This window comes from Salvia splendens, chromosome 13 (genome assembly GCF_004379255.2).
Source record: "Salvia splendens isolate huo1 chromosome 13, SspV2, whole genome shotgun sequence".
NCBI lineage: Eukaryota > Viridiplantae > Streptophyta > Magnoliopsida > Lamiales > Lamiaceae > Salvia > Salvia splendens.
Window position 1 is genome coordinate 11,754,354 of NC_056044.1, and position 20,576 is coordinate 11,774,929.

Consider the following 20,576-nt stretch of genomic DNA (forward strand, 5'->3'; position numbering starts at 1 on the left):
TAAGGGTCTCATCGTAGTCCTGCCTAGCTCCTTGAATCTCTTTCTTAATCGCATTGGTCTTGGTGGATGGGAAGAAATAGTCTAAGAACATCAACCGGAAATCCGCCCAAGTACGGATGGAGTTGGGTGGAAGCCTCAGTAGCCATGTGTTCGCCTCCCCCTTGAGAGAAAAAGGGAGAGCACGCAACCTGTAGTCTTCTTCACTTGACCCAGCGGGTCTCTTCTGGATTTCGCAGAGTTTGCAAAATTCGTGCAAAAACTCATACGGACATTCAATTTTTCGCCCATAGTAGTGTGGCATCACCGATAAGACATTTGTCTTTACTTCAATCGCAAGTTGTGCTGGTGTGACCACTATCGCTTGGGCTGGCTCACCGTTGAGGTGGGCGTTCAGCGACCCTATCTCAGGATCATTATCAACTATTTTTGCCATAACTTGTGGTTGCTCTTCTCCAAACTCCGGAGGCAATTCAGGTTCTAGTTTCACAGGTGAAGCTGGCTCTGCCTCACTTTCTGAACTCGAAGGTACCGGGTTTGTTGTGGTTAACCCGGACCTGGTAGTAACAGGGGATGTTGTTTCCTTGGCCCACCAACAAGTCTGGGTATCCCTCCCATTAGATGTATAGTTCCAGTACCCGTACCTCGAGCCTCTGCTCATAAACTGAAAAGGAAAAAGAAGAAAATAAAACAGATCAAAAACTTTATATACTAAATCACTCTAAACACAAACATAAAATACGCCATCCATCCCCGGTAACGACGCCATTTGGAGTGACTGAGATAGTGTGCAGGTGCTATGTAAATCAAACAAGTCCAGAGGATTCACTCAACCGCTAGGTTTGGCAAATCTCTAAACTATCTGAACATGTCATTGTGACACTTTCAATCGCTTCAAAACCTTAACCCATTCTACTATTGGCTAGTATAGGGTAGTAAGGATCGATCCCACAGGGATGGAGGTCCTAGCAAGTGCTTAGAGGTTTTGGAAGGGGTTGGCTGCTGCCACGCAACTCATGAGTTAAGATTGGTTTAATTACTAGGTAACTAATCTATCTACTAGACCTAGGAAATAGGAAAAGGTGCGTACGCATGCATGACTCGCGGAAATGAAATTTAACTACAGAATTCAGATAACTAAACTACTGGGCCAGGCAAACGGGTTTTCGAAAATAGCTAAACAATTCGTAAACATGCAGTGAGGACCATTTTCCTGATTTAACAATGATGACAGAAAAGCAGCAGAAAGTAAACAACGGCCAGCGACAGATCAGACTTCCAACTAACTTCTAACTTCATCTTCTTCAACGAGCTAAGTAAACACAAACAAAAACAGAGCATCAAACATGGGAAAACAGAGCAATCTCAAATCCTACTTCAAACATTACGATTAATCATAAAACTACTAGATCTAAACTACTTGGCCGAGCAAAATAAGAAAACGACAGTAAACATCCATAACCATTCAAAATCAGAGCATCACATCTCATATCCACAACTCCAAACTTCGATTCAACTCAGATCAACAACAGATTCAACCATAAATCAACTTCGATCAACCCGATCTCAACTCCAAATCAAACATCAATTGCGAAAAGCATCCAAATCAGTAAAAACCAACAATCAAACATCAGAAACAGCTAAATAGAAAATAGAAACTTCCATAGCTACTAAATTAAGAGTCAACACAGAAATATCAAACGCCGAGCTTCCAAAAAACAAGTTCACGACGAACAAAACAACGGAAAATAAAGCAATTGTATCTTCGCCCTTCGTAAGGACAATGTTATACCACGGAAACTAAACTAGACCACCACGAACTCCCAGAATTACCCCATTGATGCTAAGTGCGCAGAGAAATATGTGTGTGAAACAAAGAGAAATGAGCTAAGAGCGAAAAGTAATGTGATGAGCTTGATGCCTCTCTTCATGATTGTGTCTATTTATAGTTAAGGTTAGGATTTCTAGGGTACTCTCCCTTGATGATTTGTCATTTTTGTCCTTCCTAGAAAATCCTTCAAAAGATGCTTTTCTACTCACATCTGCTCCCGCCTTTGATTCTGTAATCCCCTGGGTCAGGTTGCAAGCTGGCCTCTTCACTCCATTTCCTTCGATTTCCTCTGCCTGGTAAATTTTCTATCCGCTTCCTGAGTCTGGAAAATTCTCTACGCACCTAAACTTATAAACGTGTGTTAGTTCATGAAAATCACAGAAGTTAACCCCATAGCCGATGCATGAAATGAGCCTTATCAATAACCGGACCACAAGCCGCAATCAAGTCACTAATACTTCTAGTGTTAGAAGTTGCATTATCAAAAGCCATAGAAAATATCTTGTTGCATAATTGAAACTCATTCAAAACTTGAATAATTAAAGAAGCAATTTCAGGTGTAGTGTGTGGTGTGGGATGTTCTCTAAAACCAATTAAACGCTTGTTCAAAGGCCAACTATTGTCCACAAAATGAACCGTATTGCCCATGTATGAATGTGTATTAAAACAATAAGTCCATACATCTGAGCAAATGTTCACTTTGTGTCCCAAGTTGAGTAGATAACGTGATAACTCAACTTTTTTTCTCCAAACATTGTCGAACGGTAGATCGTTGAACGGTCGTTCGACTTATTTTTTTGACCGCGACGTTAAAAGCTTGCTGCATACTAACCTCATATTTTTTGTAATCATAAACATTAAAAGGAAAATGCTTCATTGCAGCCCATCTAGTCAAAACTTCAGTAACATTTTTTGGATCATATTTAAAAAGAGACGCACCTGATTGAGACGAACCTGAGCCACTGGGCTGGAAGTTTAGTTGTGTTTGGGTAGCGGCAGTGCCACATTCTATCGGATGCTTTGTTACCAAATGATAAGGGAGGGTGCCATATCCTCCACCACTCCCAAATTTGTAGACATTCGGACAATAGTTACAATATGCATGATACACGGATGTCACTTCTTGAGAGAGAAGATCATTCGGGTTTGGAATTACAACCGTATCTTCTTGTAATATTTAACAAAAATATCAGATTTCAATATTTTTTTAGTGGGAGGAGTGGGAGGAGGAGGCATGTCCTCATTTCCCCCTGGTGCTAGACGGAACCCGGGAATGAGATCCATCTTCATTGTTGTCCGAGTCCGACGATATAGCCATGCCGTACTCGTCATCATCATCTTGTTGGCGGTAACTACCAATGCCCCGCCACCTTGATGCATTTGAGTGAGTAGCATGGCGGTCCTATGATCTTATTCAATCTATAATATTATATAAGTAGAAGGTCTGAATTAGGAACACAAACAAAAAAAATGAAAAACTCAATATTATGAAATTATGAATGCTAAAAATAAAATAAGAACTTACTTGCAAACGTTCAGCCTCCCGTCAAGAAACCTCATCCAAAACTTTGATCTAGTCGTTGGGATCTTTGAGAACGAGTACTTTGATCTTGGGTAATTCCTTTGCCCCGATCACCACCACGAGAAGAATACATATTGCAAAGTGAAAGTAATATAGAATACGGATTATGGAGATTATGGATGGTAAGCAAATAACAACCTAAGTAGAAAGAGAACACAATCACAACAATAAAGTAGTAAACAACTTGAGCCAATTAGAGAATGGGGATAGAGAATAGAGAAATTGAGATTGAGAAGAGAAATCCTTGTCAACACAAGAATGGGGCAAGTAAAAATGATGGGGGAAGTGGGGTATTTATAGGAGAAAAATTAGAAGAAATAAAAAAAAATTGAAATTCAAATTTCAGCTGGTTAACCACCTGAACCGGCGGTTCAGTCCACGATTTTGGGCAGAAAACTAGAGGTTTCTGCCCGATTTTCAGGCCTACACACTGCCACCTGAAAAAGAGCCTGAACCGTCACAAACCGGTGGTTCCGGTTATTGGGAATTTTGCTATGTGAAAGAGCGCTTTTCGTGTGTACTTTTCTTCTTTTTTTTATTATATGTTAGCTGCTCAAGTTGGGTCGTCAAACTGATCCGGCCAGCCTATATATGCCTTTTACCTGCAAGACTGCAGATGAGTGGATCCGGTAAAAGCTCAGGCTGATCAACTCTACTAACATCCGACTCGAGTGAGAATAAAGGAAGAACTCAAAAGTGCGTTTTCAAAACCTTAACCGACTATTACTATTAACTAGGATAGGGAAGTAGGGATCGATCCCACAGAGATGAGGCGTTTGAGATTTGTTTGCATGACACGACTTGGGAATGGCTGCTGCCATGCTTCTAGGGGATGGGTTAAGTTAAACTACTAGACTTTGGAGAATATAAACTTAACTAAACTGATCAACTCATGAAAACTTAACTAAACTACTTGATCAACTTAACTAAACTTTCCATGAATGGAAAAACAGAATAAACGGGGACTGTCAGTCTGTCACGACCGCCCATACCAGGGATATCACAAACGCGGCGATCGTGACCGACATGCATGGACAACAGTTTAAAAGAACAACTTAAGACTTAAAGAAGAAAAACAACTTAGTTTAAAGAAGTTTAAGGTCATTTTTTTAAAAAGACGTAAAGAAACATACTTTTATAAAGGGCACCGGAAAAATTTGACTTAAGAAATACAACTATATATATAAAAAAACTAAGGTAAAACGAACATTTAACTTAAATCTCGGAAAACACCATTTTCAGAAAGACAACGTAAACACTCGTTTAAACCTAACACCGCCATACATGTTCAAACACAACACGAAAAGATTAAGGTCTTAAGACATAATTTAAAACATAGCAGCGGATAAATAAGGTTCAGGGAGAGTCAAGGATCACGCCTATGTATGACGACAAAACGTATCCTAGGGTCTTTAGCCAGCTCAACATCCACCGCAACATCCCGCTCAACCTGCACATAAGAAAAAGAATATTGAAGGCTGAGTACTTGTTGTACTCAATGGGCTCATGCCGAAAATATTTTAATAAGTTATGTCATCCATACCAGTGATCTCGAGTTTTATATAGTAAGAAATATCACGAGAACACAAAAATCCAAGTCTGGCCAGACAATTTATCTCCTCTTTTTCCACATCAATCAATCAATCACATCCTCTTACCATAGTGCGACGAAAGTGTGGCCACACTATTCGCCCACGAGACCGGCCGACTAGCAAGGACGGCTCACGATCCCCTCTGTGTACACAGCCTGATAGGGTTTGCGGCCCTACTCAGACCCGAATTCGTTTATCATAGCTCTATAGCCTAATGGAGCGAACTCACAAACTAGGCATCAAGCACAATCTCCACATAGCCCTATAGCCTAACGAAGCAAGCTCAAACGAACTAGGCATCAGGCAAAAATCTCAACATCAAAACAATCACGGCATGACATAACACTTTAAACCACCCTTATAACACCACATCATATTTTCAGAAAAATGAATTTGAATTATGTAATTTTGGATGTAGGTGGAAATTCAATAGGAACGATAATAGTGTCACTGATTAATAGTACAAAGACTTTAAAATGATCATTACAAACCAAGTAAAAATAATTTAGGTGATTTTTTTAATATCACATAATTTATTTTTTAAAATCTGAATATTTTATAATAAGTTGTAAACAAAGTAAAAATGAATTTGATATTCTCTAATTGTAACATCCTACTTATATTTAAGTAATAAAGTAACGAAAATTTCTACTACATCCCCTACACTACTACTTCTCCGGACCAACAAAATTTTATCAACCGCAAATTGTTATCTTAGTTGGAAAACGTTACTCTCTCTAGTCCTTAAAGTTCTCATACTCCCTTAGTTTCATAGAAATAGGTCGTTTAGGGTTAACATAATTTTTAATACATAATTAGTAAAATAAGAAAGAAAAAGAAAAGTTGTTGAAATTATGTAGTAGATGGTGGAGCCCATAAATAATAAAGTAAAAGAGAATGAAAAAAAAGTTGTATGGATATAAACTATTTCTATGGGACGAATGAAAAAAGAAATCTAACCTATTTCTATGGGACACAGGGAGTCCCCAATAAATATCTCATTTCGCTTTACCTTTTTCAGTAGCGGATTCTATATTCCACTAACTTATTCTCACTCACATAAAACCCTCCGTCCACTGAAAATAGTTTCATTTGTGAATGACACAAATTTTAATGAGAATTTAGTAAATTAAGAGAGAAAGAGATAAAGTAAGAGAAATATGGAGAAAAAATAAGTAAAGTATGAAATAGAAGAGAAAAAGTGGGTAAAGTATGAGAGATAAATTTTTCATTTTTAGAAATGATAGTATTTTTTGTAGACATCCCGAAATAGCAAAATGAGACTATTTTTTATGGACGGATGCAATATATAAAAGTCCACTAATTTTTTATACACACTTTTAATAATCAAGCCAAATAATTTTTTAAAATCTGAACTAATCAAATATGAGACATTTAAATTTATTTGTGTAATATAAAGATAAAAGTTATGTTATGTTATCATGTGTTTCACAATTATTCTAAAACTCGTATCTTTTGCGGAAATCGTGGCCACATAGAAAACTCATTAATCCACACGTCAGCTTCCATTGACCGAAGACACAAGAGTGGTTAAAACAACAAAATAAACTTTTCCATGATTTTTCTCCTACTTTATTTTAGTCTTGCAAAAAGGATGAAACCTTCTTCACACATTATGCACCGTTATTTTTTCCACAATTTTTAATACTGCTTTATTAAAATAATCTTAATAGTGTACTTCTTCCGTTCCAATTAAATTGACTCAGAAATTTTAGATAGAAAGATTAAGAAATTGTATTGAAAAGTTAAAGTGAATAATAAGTACGTGATGGAATATATTTTTTTGTCATAAAAAAAATGACTTAATTTAATTGGGTCATTCTAAAAGGGAATACAACTCAAATTAGTTGAGGCAAAAGGACTATAAGATATGCAAAATTATTATAGTAAAATAAAATATAGAGAAAAAGTATTGATTTATTACTATTAAAAAAGAGACTAGTTTTATTGAATGACTAAAAGAAAAAAAAAGTGACTATTTTTTTGTAAAGCAAGTTGTAAAATCGCAAACCCTCCCCCATTTGATTTTTAAATTTTTGATGATGATAAGCAAATTTAATGGGATTCGGAGGGAATAAATTCGAGAATAGAAAAAAACAGTCTACTATCTTTATCCGTTAATTTCCGTAGAAAATAAAAACCATATTTTTCCAGGCAGAAAATTAGCCTGATGTCGCCATCACTTTAGCAACAAGGCGTCTTCCTCTTGGAATCTCGAGGCTGTCAGTTTTTCCGTTACTTCTCCAAAATACACACAACACGTTCGCCAAAATTCCCCAACCAAAAAATTCGATACAAGAATCCAAAAATTCAGCCAACCACCGCCACCACAGCTCACGACAGCTCCGCCGCCACGTGGCGCGCCATTCCGGAGAATCCGAATTCGAACCGCATTGTTGATTGCTTTTTAATGCGTCATTTAGTTCGAGCGGCAACGAGGCGCATCGAATTCGAATCGTGTTCGGGAATTCGGTGCTGCTATTTTTAATCGTTGAGGCGAAGAGATGGCTATTTAATGCCAAGATGCGTATCGCTCGAGGACGCTCATTTTCATTTTGCGTCTCTTTATTTTCTGCTCCTTCCTCCCCCGGGATTTTGCATTTTCATTCGCCTACTTTTTCTTCTTCGATCTCCGATCGGTTTCCGAGTAAAAGGAAGGTCTTTCGCAGCAGAGGTTTGTGTTAGCTCCATTGATTGTGTACGTGAGCGTTCCTCTTTTTCTTCTTACTTTTTTTTTGGAGTATGTGTTTAAGCAGGACTGTAACTCATTCAAGTGAAAAAACGCTCTTCTTATTTTTTATTGTTTTTCTGGTTTATGGATCAAATTCTGCTTTGCAAGCTACCTATTATTTTAATTTCGACGTGCATGCTTCATTCTTTCGAGAAATCATTGATTAATTGGTACATTACTCTGTTTCTTCTTTCCCGCCACACCTCCATTGATTGATGTTGAAGGATTTATACTGAAGTAAAATAGGAAAGAAAAGAATGCGAGAAAATTGTGAAATTCATTGCTTTTTTGAACCGAGTCAGTGAGTCGCAGAATCATCTTGTTTCTCATAGGACATAATGAATGTGGTTCCTATTAGTCTAAATGCATTAAGGACCTTAAACCTAAGGTAGGGAAGGCCTTGGATAAGGAATATGTATCATTTTGAAGAGTAGTATAATTTTTGAAAACTAAGGATTGGTGGAAGTGCATGGCTGCCTTTTGGGTTCTGAAATTCATGCATGGAGGGTGGGGAATGAATATGTTTGGTGATGTTATTTGGATGGGCTAATGAATTTTGTGTTAAAATGCATGCAGCCAAGCATTGATCCCTGATCTTGGGGTTTGGAAAGCTCATCTGCTGGGTTTTTATATATGATGAGTTTGGGTACTGGTTTGGGGGTGGGTTTCGGTAAGTAACTTGAAGGGTCTTGTCACATTATGTGAGTTGATATAATTGAGAGCTTAACAATTGACGGATAACTACAAGGAGTTGTGAGTTATTTTTTATTTAGGTTTTAGCTTACAACACTTAAAGATAACCCTTAGGCATGGATCGTCTCTAGATTATTCCATATTGCATTTCATGTCATTTGTTTTATATAGTATCAGTTTTGTCATCGTACTACTTAAATAATTGTTTGATTCAATTGTTAACCTAACATATATCTGTTTGTGGGTGTTTTACTTTGTCCAAATTTAATTTCCAGAGTGCATATAAAGTGGTATGGATGATAAATCTCTGTTTGAATACCTATAATTATAGTATACTACTATACTTGTCTTTTCTTGCACAGAGGAGTCAAGTGATAACCAGCTTTATAAAAGTAATACCATGGACAGCAAAATAATGCAGTTTGAGAGGAATAACAGCAATGTGGATGATAAACACCCTTGTGTGTGGTCTTCTCCTGAAGGAGGACAAATGATTGACATAGGAAAGCAGATCTTTTGCAATAGATCTCTAAACATGCGTAATATAGTTGCTGTCGGATTTGATATGGATTATACATTGGCGCAGTATAAATCAGAGACATTCGAATCACTTGCCTATGAGGGCACAGTCAAAAAGCTAGTTCATGATTTGGGATACCCAGCTGAGGTTAGTATTTTCCTACTGTAACTGAGCTTGCACTTAGCTTATAGCAAGTAGTTGGAAAATGGAAAGTAATTGATTTTAGTAATGTTATTTTCAGCATAAAATGTATGAGCTTGCACTTTGCCTATCTTGCTAAAATTGTGATTTATTTTCCAGTCCTCCAGTTTCAGTCTCCAGAATCCAAACTTACTGAGTAATATAAATAGTATATATGAAAGACTTAGTATGTATGGGAATAATGTTATTCCTATTTATATTTTGGACTTGAGAATCTTTAGCATTTTAACTCAATTTGCTTGTGTAGTTGCTTGGTTGGTCATTTGATTGGACTTACATGGTCAGAGGGCTTGTCCTAGATAAAAAGAGAGGCAATATACTGAAGGTATGTGTTTCTTAGTCTCACATTTCATAAGTTTCCGAAGGTGGTACTGAAATTCTTTTGTAGTGAACTTTATTCTAATTTGATTCTTGTTTTTATGTACTTATGAAATTGTTTGTCTCGTTCTGCGATAGATGGACAGGCATAAGTACGTCAAAGTAGCTTATCACGGATTTAGAGAGCTGTCAAAGGAAGAGAAAGTTGCTACATATGGGAGTACACTAATCCGTGATGCATTTGATGAGCCTGAATATGCTTTAATTGATACCCTTTTCTCCCTGGCTGAAGCTTACTTATTTGCACAACTCGTTGACTTTAAAGACAACAACTTGGGAAAAATCCCCGCAGAGTAACAGACCTACAACACACTTCTGTTTTAATCCATTATCTACTGTAGTTAGTCAGTCCCCTTACTTTCAACCATATGATGCTGTAACAAATTTGAGCAATGCTGTGAAGTTCCTCCAACTTCTGAAGAACTCACATTACTCACAATACATGTACTTTTTGGATGAATTTGGGCATCCTAATAGCATTCTTTATTTTTGAATGAACAGTGAAATTAACTTTCACAAGTGATATTTGATCTTTTGCACAATTGGATTATATGAAAATGTCTTTCCCTGTTTGAAGCTATCAACGTAATCGTAATGGCTGTATACCTCAGAAATAGTGTTACTATTCAGGATTGCTTGGTGATAAGCAGTCTGAAATTGGCTTTAGATTAGCAGTAACATGATGAGGCCGACTTTTATGCTAGACCTGTTTTCATCTATATATTCAAAATAGTAAGATTATTCTTTTAGTTCTCATATTGCGTTTATTTACATTTGTCAATCTGTAGTCGTGTTGAATGAATTATTGTATGGAACATTGTTTTCCCTGGAAGAAATTGTTAAATATCTGCTCAAGTTTGTTTTTGTGAGTTCTCTTCATGAAGGTAGAAGTTAATAATCAGTAAATAATTGTTGTTAAAACTGTCATAGCTGTATCAGCTGGCTATTATTTATGTTGAGAAGACATGTAAAAGACTTTCTATAATTTCTTGGAGAATACTTATTTGTAACTTTAGCAATTTATATAATTGTATAGAAAAAATTAATGAAGAAAAATGAGTTTAGATCTGTCAGAAGTGGTTTATATATATGTAGAATATGCCCATATTGGAATTGGACACCATTCTATAAAAGATCTGGCACGATTTGATTTTACACAAAAAACCCTTATGTGAGTCATGAGATGGGAAATAAGATCCAGTAATACTATTGAATATTAATAATAATTTTGTTTGAAATGCTTTGAAATGGTCCAACTTTGGTGTCAAAAGAATTGCTGTTGATATTCAAAATATTACTTTGATCTTTCTGACTCGTGGATATTTTCTGTGAGACCTACTTTAAATGCTCTACCTTCCTCTACTTTTGTAGTTTTGAAATACAACGCTAACACCATGAAGAGAAATATTTTTAGATACTAGAAACTCACTAGTTAAGCTATTTACTACATATAACAACAATGTTTGCTGCTTTCATATAGTTGGAGATTTAACTTGTACTCGTTGTATTAACATCATTGCCGTGTCACGACTTGCAGCTACTCTCGTATGTATAAAGATGTTCGAGCTGCAGTTGATCTGTGCCATCGTGATGGGACATTGAAAAAGATGGTTGCAAAAGATCCCCAAAGGTAATTACAAGGTCCTCCATTTTGCTTTACAAGTGCAGAGTAGCTATTGTTTTGTTTTTCTGTTGAACTATATGCATGGGAAAGAATGTCGAACTATATATTTCTTACGAGTCCCTAGGTTTCCTCTTTCACACATCCTTTCATGTATTTCTTCTATTATCGTACCATCTAAAAACGTTTGACAATAAATGCACGCACGAAACTGGTAATATTACCTGCTTAACCTCTTGTAGCATTGAGGGCAGAAATATTATATATTCATTGAAAACATTAAACGTAGTGAGCCTCTCATGTGGTCTTCTATTTAGTGTTAAAGTAGTGCAAAGTCACGCTCAGGCGCCAACAGCCCTGTTTTTAACTACCTGCTAATTTAATTTATACCTTATCATTTTTTAGCAGCGCATTCATATCTGTATCTATTGTGATGTTGCAGATGTCGATCTTTTTGTTTCTCCTTTCTAGTGCAAATGGATTTTTCGTAACTAAAACCACTATTATCTTTTTTATTTTCGTTTTTTTTGTTATCTTTTTATTTTTGTCTAGAGGTTTGACTTTCGTCTATCTTGATTCTTGGTGTGCCTTATACTCATCTAGAAAAGCAAAAAATTATTCCCGAGTTATTAACTGTCATTTTTTTATTGTGGACAAACTACTATATAACTTTTCTCCAATACAGCAAGTCGTGATTATATAGAATAATCCTTCTCATTTGCGCATACTTCGTTTATCTTGATTCTTGGTTTGCCGTATACTCATCATGAAAAGGACAAAGTTCTCCCCGAGTTTTTCAAATCGTAATTAATTTATTGTAGACAAACTATAAAACTATTCTCCGAAAGAGCAAGCCGTCCATATATATACATATAGCATAATCCAACTCAGTTACGCATAATATATAGCATAACCCATCTCAATTATGCATAATATATAGCATAATCCATCTCATTCTTTATATTTCTCAAATTGGTGTTAACTTTTGTCAGTTTATTTGTAGAAATTACTCTGAAGAATCTCTCTCTGGCATCTCCCTTAAAATTTCGTTAGTATAATAACTGCCACTGTGATACCACCATCACATAGAAAGATCCCTTTGTACCATGTAAATTTCAATATCGTTGAATTGAAATGAAAAAGGACGTACCATCCCCAAATAATAGCCCCCTTTTGCCATTTTGGTCAGTCCACCAAAATTAGTCCAATTCTATTTTTGCAAAATTTTCACAACACATTACACTACTAATGATGCGGGCCCCAATATCTACTAATACTACTTTAACTACTTTTTCTCTTCTTCCTACTTTACCAATTTCACATTAAAACTCATGTCATCCCCAAATTCTCTATTTATAGGGGGTGAAGGGAGTGTAAAATAATAATTCCAAAATGTAATATCCAAACCTTGATAATTAATTGATAACTAAAAAGCATTTCTCAAACTAGATTCAGGGTCAGATAGCATTATATGGATCTGGTTGATATATAAGAACTTACAAAGCATTTCGTTGCTAGAGATTTGAATGCCTAGGTTCATAAATATTTGAGCAAAAAATCATTTATAATTCCTTAGTTGCATCTTCAGTTGTTTTAGGATGTATTTTTCTCCACGTCTTGCAACAACAGAAAAGTTAATTTTTCTTGATTCTTGAGTTTTTCATTATTTAAACTTCATTACTGCATGATATACAAATGCAGTGTAGATGTTGTTCCTTTGTAGGTGGGGATTTTAATGCAGGTTGATGGCGGCTATATGTTAGATTCTCTTTTCAATGCCTATTTTAACTGACATAAGGCTAGTAATTATTTGTAAATGCTGAGTGTAATAAATTCAGATGTCTTGATCTATAATGGGTCTTAGGAATGTCAATTATCATGAATGATGTCATGATTATTGAAAATAAACATCTTTGGCCACTTCTGATGAAAGAGTAGTAAATGCTTTATAATACCAAGTGAAATAAACCCGAATATCATGAACTTGGTCTATATTGAATCTTACAAGAAGGCCGAGTTATGAACAAGGTCAAGATTAGTGAGCATTTATATTGTGAATCCAACAGGAATCTTTGAGCTGTCATTAGGTTAAAATATATGCCCTTTGATCAACAAAACGTTTCACGGATTCATATTTAGTCCATCCAAAGAACATAGTCCTTTTTTTTCGAGGTATATTAACTATTCTTTGTCATAACATACTCCTATTCAAGATCTTTGAAGTTTACAATTTTTCTATTTCAGATGACCAAATGCATTTAATTTACTTTTCCAAAAACAGTCATTGTTCATCTATGTGAAAAGAGAATAGGGATTTTGATGAGTATGGAGGGAGTACATATTGTCTTCAAATGCTAGAATTCAATCTTCATCATAAGTAACTGAACACTAACTGTTAGCACGTATCATTTTGGTTAGATAGTCATAGTTTGACAGCTATGTTATCAGCTCTTTTCAGTTTACCTTGTTAGGGTTTTTGTAAATTTACATTGACAAACTATCTCATAAGTTCTTCTCAAGTTACCCTGTTGATGCTTGTGTGAGGTTACATTACATTTGTGTGATCATGCAAAGGTTCATATTTTGCATCACTGCTGTTCTCTTATTTTGCAGTCTAACATTAGTTAGTTATTCTCACCTTTGCAATATTTCCTTATTTGTTTTTCACTACTGGTGCCAAATTGTTAGCCCAGATTCTTAAATCTTAACTTTGAAATCATGCTTATCTACTCAGATATATCAACGAAGACTCCTCAATTGTTCCCATGCTAAGGATGCTTAGAGATTCTGGGCGTGCTACCTTTCTGGTGACAAACAGGTAAATGAATCCTGTGGTTTAGAATATGATAAGGAGACTAATGGTGAATGTCTTATGAAAAATATATGTTATAGTTCTCCAGTGGATGGAAATGGTTCACCAGACATACTGCTCGACTAAAAATGCCTTATTACTTATACTATAACATATATATGCAGTATATCAGGTACTATTATTTTATACAAACATATGCTATATTCATCATATAGGTCATTTATGTCAATATATGTCATTTAGGTCCATCTCAAGGATCTCCTTAAGCCTTCATGATCCTTAATGGGAAAGTTTACAGTTGTAGGATGAGAGAGTTCTGCTTATAGTAATTGCAATAAATATTAACGATATGTGATAGTATTGATGGGTTACGTCTTTGTATGTCAAATACTTGGAATTTCTGCTCATATAAGTACTGCCTTTTTAATCTTGTACAGATTGTGGAATACTGGGATCCATTCTCTATCATCCATAACAAATGTGTGTTGAGACTGATTCTGACATATGAATTTATATCATGGTGATGTCTGACTAAAAACATTTCTTTTATTCTGCAGCTTATGGGATTATACAAATATTGTGATGAACTTCCTCTGTGGACCAAGATCAGCGGAAGATTGCTCTGTTCTGAATTTTGACTGGCTTCAGTATTTTGATGTTGTTATTACTGGGAGGTTGGAAGCTTTCCTTTATTATTAAAAAGTTCTAATATTATCACTACTGCATCACCAACTTTCAGTAACATATGCTGAAATTTCATATTTACACTTTTAACCATCTTTAGATGACTTGATGTTGTTATTTAAGGTGTCATTATTCGGTGTTTGGTGTGAATAGGATATGTTGAGCTAACTTCTGTCTTTCTTGAAGTCTGTATTCTGTCATCACACTGAGTTCCTTTTAACCAGAGAATTATAGTTAATTAGAGTGCACATTATACTCCCTCGGTCCACGATTTATAGAACCCTTTTGCCATTTTGGTTTGTCCACGATTTATAGAACCATTTACTTTATTCCACTTTTAGTATGCGGACCCCACATCCCACCAACTTTTTACACTCACAACCCAATATAAAACTAATACTTTAAATAGGTCCCACATTCCACTCACTTTCTCCCTGTACTTTTCTTCACGAAGTCAAACAATTTCTTAAAACCCGTGCTGGGTTAAAATGGCTCTTTAAATGGTGGACGGAGGGAGTATATGTTATTGGTCATAGTCCATGGCTTAAACATGTGCTGAAGCCTCTGATGATGGATAAATGAGCTGAGAGTTCTCTTGGCTATTTGTGATCAATGTTATCAATCTCGTATGGCGGCTAATGGCGGTTCGCCTAAAAACCGCCACAGGGATATGGCGTATTAGTATGGCGGATATGGCGGTCAATAATTAAATAAATAAAATAATACTTATATATTTATATATAATTCAAAAATTAGAAAATAATAAAAATATAACATCTAAAACTATTAAAACAATTAAAAAGCATAAAATACAAATCTAATCTCCATGTTTCTTGCATAATGCCCCATTCCTAAATGCAGTACACACGCAATGTTGTCAAATGGCAGATATGGCGGTGCTATGGCAGCGCCATGGTACTATGGCGTTTCCATCACCGAACGCCACGCCATGGTACTATGGCACCGCCATAGCTGCTATTTGATAACATTGTTTGTGATAACGTCTGACATTACATGTTATTACTTATTTCCAACAGTGCGAAACCAGGTTTTTTCCATGATGAAAACCGTGCGAGTCTTTTTGAAGTGGACCCAGAGTCGGGTATGCTTCTTAATACAGATAATGGAACTCCTATGCCTCAGGTTAGTGTACATTTTTATAATCTTATTAAACAGATCATTGTGTGCGACTCCTGCAAAAGGCTGATTGACTTTTCTTTTATTGACTAACCAGGTAGATTCTTCTCTAAGGTTGCCACTAAAGATCCTGGATAAAAGCTGTCAAGTTTTCCAGGTAACCCTGTTCAGTAAGCTACTGTTAACATTTGCCCTCTTGTGAAAGAAGAAAAGAATCACCAGCCGTTTATATCTATATTAATATCCTTCAACTCTGCTCACTAATTTTCCGGAGTTACACTTTCAGGGAGGAAATGTTGGCCACCTGCATAAATTGCTGTCCATAGAGTCAAGCTCCCAGGTACTCCATTCAGTATGGATGTCCACATTTTTAGGTCATGTCAATTTTAATCTCTTTATAGGTCAACAGAGTCAAGCTCCATTGAGAAATCACCAGTGGGCATACTGATACTAGTGCTTGAGATATGCATGGACCATTAGTTAGTGCCACTTTTTCGGAAATTGTGGCTTACAAAAATATGCCAACTGTTGCTAATATAAGATAGAAACTGGATTATATGATCCTAATAATACATGAAAAACTGGTTTTCAGTTCAGGTCGTTTCTTTATTAGACAAATGAGTACATTCTGAAAGTTGCTAGTAGTTTTTCATTCTCCATTTGTTCCTCACACTTCAAAACTGATAATACGTGTGATGAGGAACAATCCATTTTGTTAGTAGTCCTTTCTCATTGATACTGTATGAGGAATGGTACCTTTGTTAGTAGTCTTCCTTTGCCCATTGATACTGTGTATGGAGGAAATATAATTTTTTCTATTGTGGTGCTCAGGTTTTCTGTGGTTTTGATTTGTTAGAATATTTCAACAACTTACATCTTATATTTTAGGTACTTTATGTTGGAGATCACATATATGGAGACATTCTGCGGAGTAAAAAAGTTCTCGGTATGTCATCTATCATCTCCTTCATTTTCATGATAAGTGGGGGTTCTGTATTCATTGACTGCAATACATTTGCTTAATCTTGAATTCTTGGTTCATTCGGAAGGAATAACATTATATGCTTGACTAACAACATTATGCTTGAATCGTGCAAGTAATGCTATCTATTTTTTTGTGATGTGAAGAGTTGTTCTAGAGGTGAATCTTGAGAATATTTTCGTGAGATATTTTTCACCAAAAATTATCTAGTTAAGACTACTTCATTTTCTCCTCAAGAAAGTGCTAGCCTATGATTGGTTATATTAATCCTGAAGGGAAAAAATAAATTCATGAGTTCAGATCTAAATTGTAATAAGAGTATTGTGATAAGCAGTATATTTTTCCACCATTTAGCTTCATTAACCTCAGATGAGTTTGTTTTTGTTTAAATAAGAAGCACATAAGTTAAAGATGCTGGTGTGTAAGTTATTTTCTGATGTTTGATTCAGGAATGTTAATATTTTGTAGGATGGAGAACAATGCTAGTTGTTCCAGAGCTTGAGAAGGAAGTAGAACTTCTTTGGACATTAAGAGAAACTCGCAAGGTATATATATTAATATACGGGTTTTCACCACTATGTGCTGTGGGATGGGTATAAATGCTGGGATTTTTTCTACTTTGTGGAAGATCTACAAAAAGGTTCCCAAATGGGGAACTTTTTTTTATTTACAAAATCAAGAAAAACTACACACAAGAGTGTGTTTTTTAAAATGCCGCGTTTGAGAAACGCATACAATGCATGTAACATTTAACAAAATTGAGAATAATTTATAACCAAGACCAAGCATACCTCAATTCGCGACAAAACCTTCAAGATAGTGTGTGTGTGTGTCAAGGGATGTCAATCGGGTGGCCCATCGGGTTTTGGGCCAACCCTACTCGGGTTGCAGGTCAATCGGGTGCGGGCTAGGGTTGTGATTTCTTTCGGGTTATAAAAGTTCAACCCTAATCCTAAAAGCTCGGCTTTTGGGCTAGCTCAGTGGGTTAATCGGGTTGCTACCCATAAAATTTACATGCGATCAATCCAATAAATAGTGGTGAAAATTAGTTATATTCATAAAATGTAAAACATTTAATTATGATAAATTTGAGATGTATGCTTAAACTCAAACATAAACATGATTAAATACTATTTGAGATATTTGGTGAAATTTTAATGCATGTTTTAGAAATTTAAATATTTTTTAGTGAGTTTGAAGTTTTTAATTTATTTATCAATTATTATAATAATATTAATTTAATATATAATTTGTATATTTAATATAAAATTGAAAGTTATTTTGTTAATTATCTATATTATACAATTAATCAATGAAGTGTCGATATCTTATATAACTGCCAGAGAAAGGTTTTTGTTTCATTTCTCATTTGGTGGGGTAATGCTTAATGTTCATTTATTGAAGAACAATTAGTGAGAAACTGATGATGGTGATGTCATTATTCTTTATTTGCTTCATTTCTCTAAGCTTCAAATGCTATGAGAAACTGACCACTGAATATTTTGATGTTTCTTTCTACCTTTGTTGTGTCTGTGATCATAGACTATTAACTTGGCCCTTGATTCCGTACATTTATACCTTCATGTTAATTCTCTTTAGGAACTTCAGTTGTTTAGGTATAAGCGTGACCATATCGAGGACCAAATTCATCATCTGAAGTGGTCTCTCAGGTACTTCTTGGCTCTGTCCCTTCTCATTTTCAAGTCTTCAAGCCACTGATATTACGTGTTTAGAATTGTCGTTAAAGCTTACATGCTGCTCAGCTGGTGATAGAAAAGAATCCAGGATCAGTCTCACTAGAATTCTTCCTGACCAGCTGATGAACTGTTTCTACAAAATATAATCTTCTGCCCTAAAAAAATGATAGTCCGATGCATATATTAACTCTTTCTTATGGGCTCTGGACACTAACACTAAGTTGGATAGTATAGGTTTAACTAAATAGGGACTCAAACTGTTGCGTGTGCCACCTAAATTTACCCCGGTGTTGATAATCCCTGTTCTGCATGTTCCTAGCCATAGGACTCCGTACTGCAGTGCCATACCACCCATCCTATTCAAAATATTAATCAATTTAACATGCTTGTTGTCTATTCTTTTGTTTTCAGTTATAATCAAATAAGCGTGCACATTCGAACTTATATTAGGAACCTTTTTCCGATGCTCTTTGATCAGGTTTGATGGCAAGAACTCTGTCAATAATGAAGAGCTACTTTCTGAACTAGATAAATTGGAGGTTAGTACTGCTGAGACAATATATTTTACAATCTGTTCCCTCTGTCCCTAAACAATAGCCAACATGTGAAACGACACGTGTTTTAATATACAATTGGTAAAGTAAGAGAGGGATAAAAAGAAAAAGTGATTGAAGTATTGTTAATGGAGAATGAAACCCACATTCTTAGATAGAAAAAAAGTTTCCTTATATAGAATTGGTTTATTTTTAAAGGACATCCCAAAATGACAAATGCGGTCTATTTTTAAGGGACGGAGGGAGTATATTAGTTATGTGGAGAGATCCTATGCTTCTAAACTGACATAGTGTGATAAACAACCGAAAAGCAATAGCTTGCTGATTTACACTTTCACTTATTCTCTGCCAACCTCGCCAATTATTCAGGCTTTACAGTTTGGTAAAAGCTATATCATCTTCTATAAAATGTTGAAGTGTTTTGTATGCTCAATCAACTTCAAATACTATCTCTTATGAACAATTGGTTTTATCAGTGTGAGCAGGAGGGAGCACGGCTGAGTCATCAAGAAGCGCAACGAGAATGTCATCAGAAGGTAATAAGTGATAACCAAGAAGCATAAATAGGAATCATAGCAAACCACCACTAAAGTCCTTAATCAGTTGATCGACATTTCTCAGTTCCACAAGGTATGGGGACAGCTGATGAAGACCGGATATCAAAATTCACGCTTTGCTCATCAGGTGAGTCTAACATCCGTTAAAACTATGCCTAAATTACAAACGATTGTTGGTATTCACTCGGTAATGCTTGTTCAGGTGGAGAGATTCGCTTGCCTGTATACAGGCCAAGTTAGTAATTTGAGCCTCTATTCACCGGACAAGTACTATAGACCAAGTGAAGATTTCATGCCTCATGAGTTCGATATCGTCTCCCTCTGAAGATACGACCAACAAGGAATCGACTTATGTGAAGGTAGCGACCGTTTAGACTATTCACCCCATAGAAGTTGTGAATCATTTTCTTAGTCCCCAATTTCATAAACTCTTTTTCTTTTGTGTCAATAAGAAAAAGTTTTAAACTGCGACGCTAGAATACAGTGTTGACAGAGGAATGTAATAGAGTGTTGGATTCGTTGACTGCAACGAAATATAACTACTCTATTTACAATCTATTCTCTTGTACATGAAACAAATATTATGCTTTAAGAAAAGGTAAATGGGTTAGCAATTTTATGAATTGAAAACATCATCTAGGTGATTTTGCTTATCAAGATGCTACAAGTCCTCATTTGATCCTTGTCTTTTGGTTTTGTAACTATTATAGTGGGACTTCAATTATTATTAGTGTTTTAATGGTGCTTCAGATAATTTTTCATAAATGTAAATGCTCATTTTTTTATGGGAAGATAAAAATAGAACGGAGAATGTATTTAAGACTAAAAACTATCATATGAAGACGAATTTTACGCTTTATCGTTAATTTAAGCACCACTTGAATTGGCTGGCTGTGAACATGACTTTTAAAGCTTCGAACGTTGAGGGGCCCATTTGAAGTCCTCTGAAATGTCGGGATCGGCCCAGTTTGTAAAAGCAGTATTAA

General features: G+C 35.6%; 1 protein-coding gene across 7 annotated transcripts; it reads left to right on the forward strand.

Annotated features, from left to right (window-relative positions):
• The first annotated feature begins 7,155 nt into the window (after window positions 1–7,155).
• LOC121760329 (5'-nucleotidase domain-containing protein 4-like) lies at window positions 7,156–20,220 on the forward strand. 7 transcript variants are annotated; one of them, XM_042156003.1, is made up of 17 exons: window positions 7,156–7,697; window positions 8,810–9,114; window positions 9,416–9,493; window positions 9,625–9,839; window positions 11,084–11,176; window positions 13,902–13,985; window positions 14,537–14,653; window positions 15,701–15,806; window positions 15,898–15,957; window positions 16,087–16,140; window positions 16,689–16,746; window positions 17,251–17,327; window positions 18,391–18,452; window positions 18,958–19,018; window positions 19,510–19,569; window positions 19,637–19,717; window positions 19,793–20,220. In XM_042156003.1, the coding sequence occupies exons 1-17, from the start codon at window positions 7,547–7,549 to the stop codon at window positions 19,913–19,915; spliced, it is 1,785 nt and encodes a 594-aa protein (XP_042011937.1). In that variant the 5' UTR covers window positions 7,156–7,546; the 3' UTR covers window positions 19,916–20,220. The 7 variants fall into 7 exon arrangements, 5 of the variants coding, with proteins under 5 accessions (XP_042011937.1, XP_042011936.1, XP_042011938.1 ...); XM_042156002.1 differs by having other exon boundaries at window positions 7,159–7,697; window positions 18,382–18,452; XM_042156004.1 differs by having other exon boundaries at window positions 7,164–7,697; window positions 18,382–18,452; window positions 19,655–19,717.
• Window positions 20,221–20,576: the final 356 nt, after the last annotated feature.

Excerpts from the sequence above, each read along its gene's own strand:
- LOC121760329 (XM_042156002.1), top strand. The coding sequence starts at position 7,547 with ATGCGTATCGCTCGAGGACGCTCATTTTCATTTTGCGTCTCTTTATTT. Across the intron at positions 16,141-16,688 it reads CCATAGAGTCAAGCTCCCAG|GTACTTTATGTTGGAGATCA; the intron begins GTACTCCATTCA and ends CTTATATTTTAG. Across the intron at positions 19,019-19,509 it reads CTGAACTAGATAAATTGGAG|TGTGAGCAGGAGGGAGCACG; the intron begins GTTAGTACTGCT and ends TGGTTTTATCAG.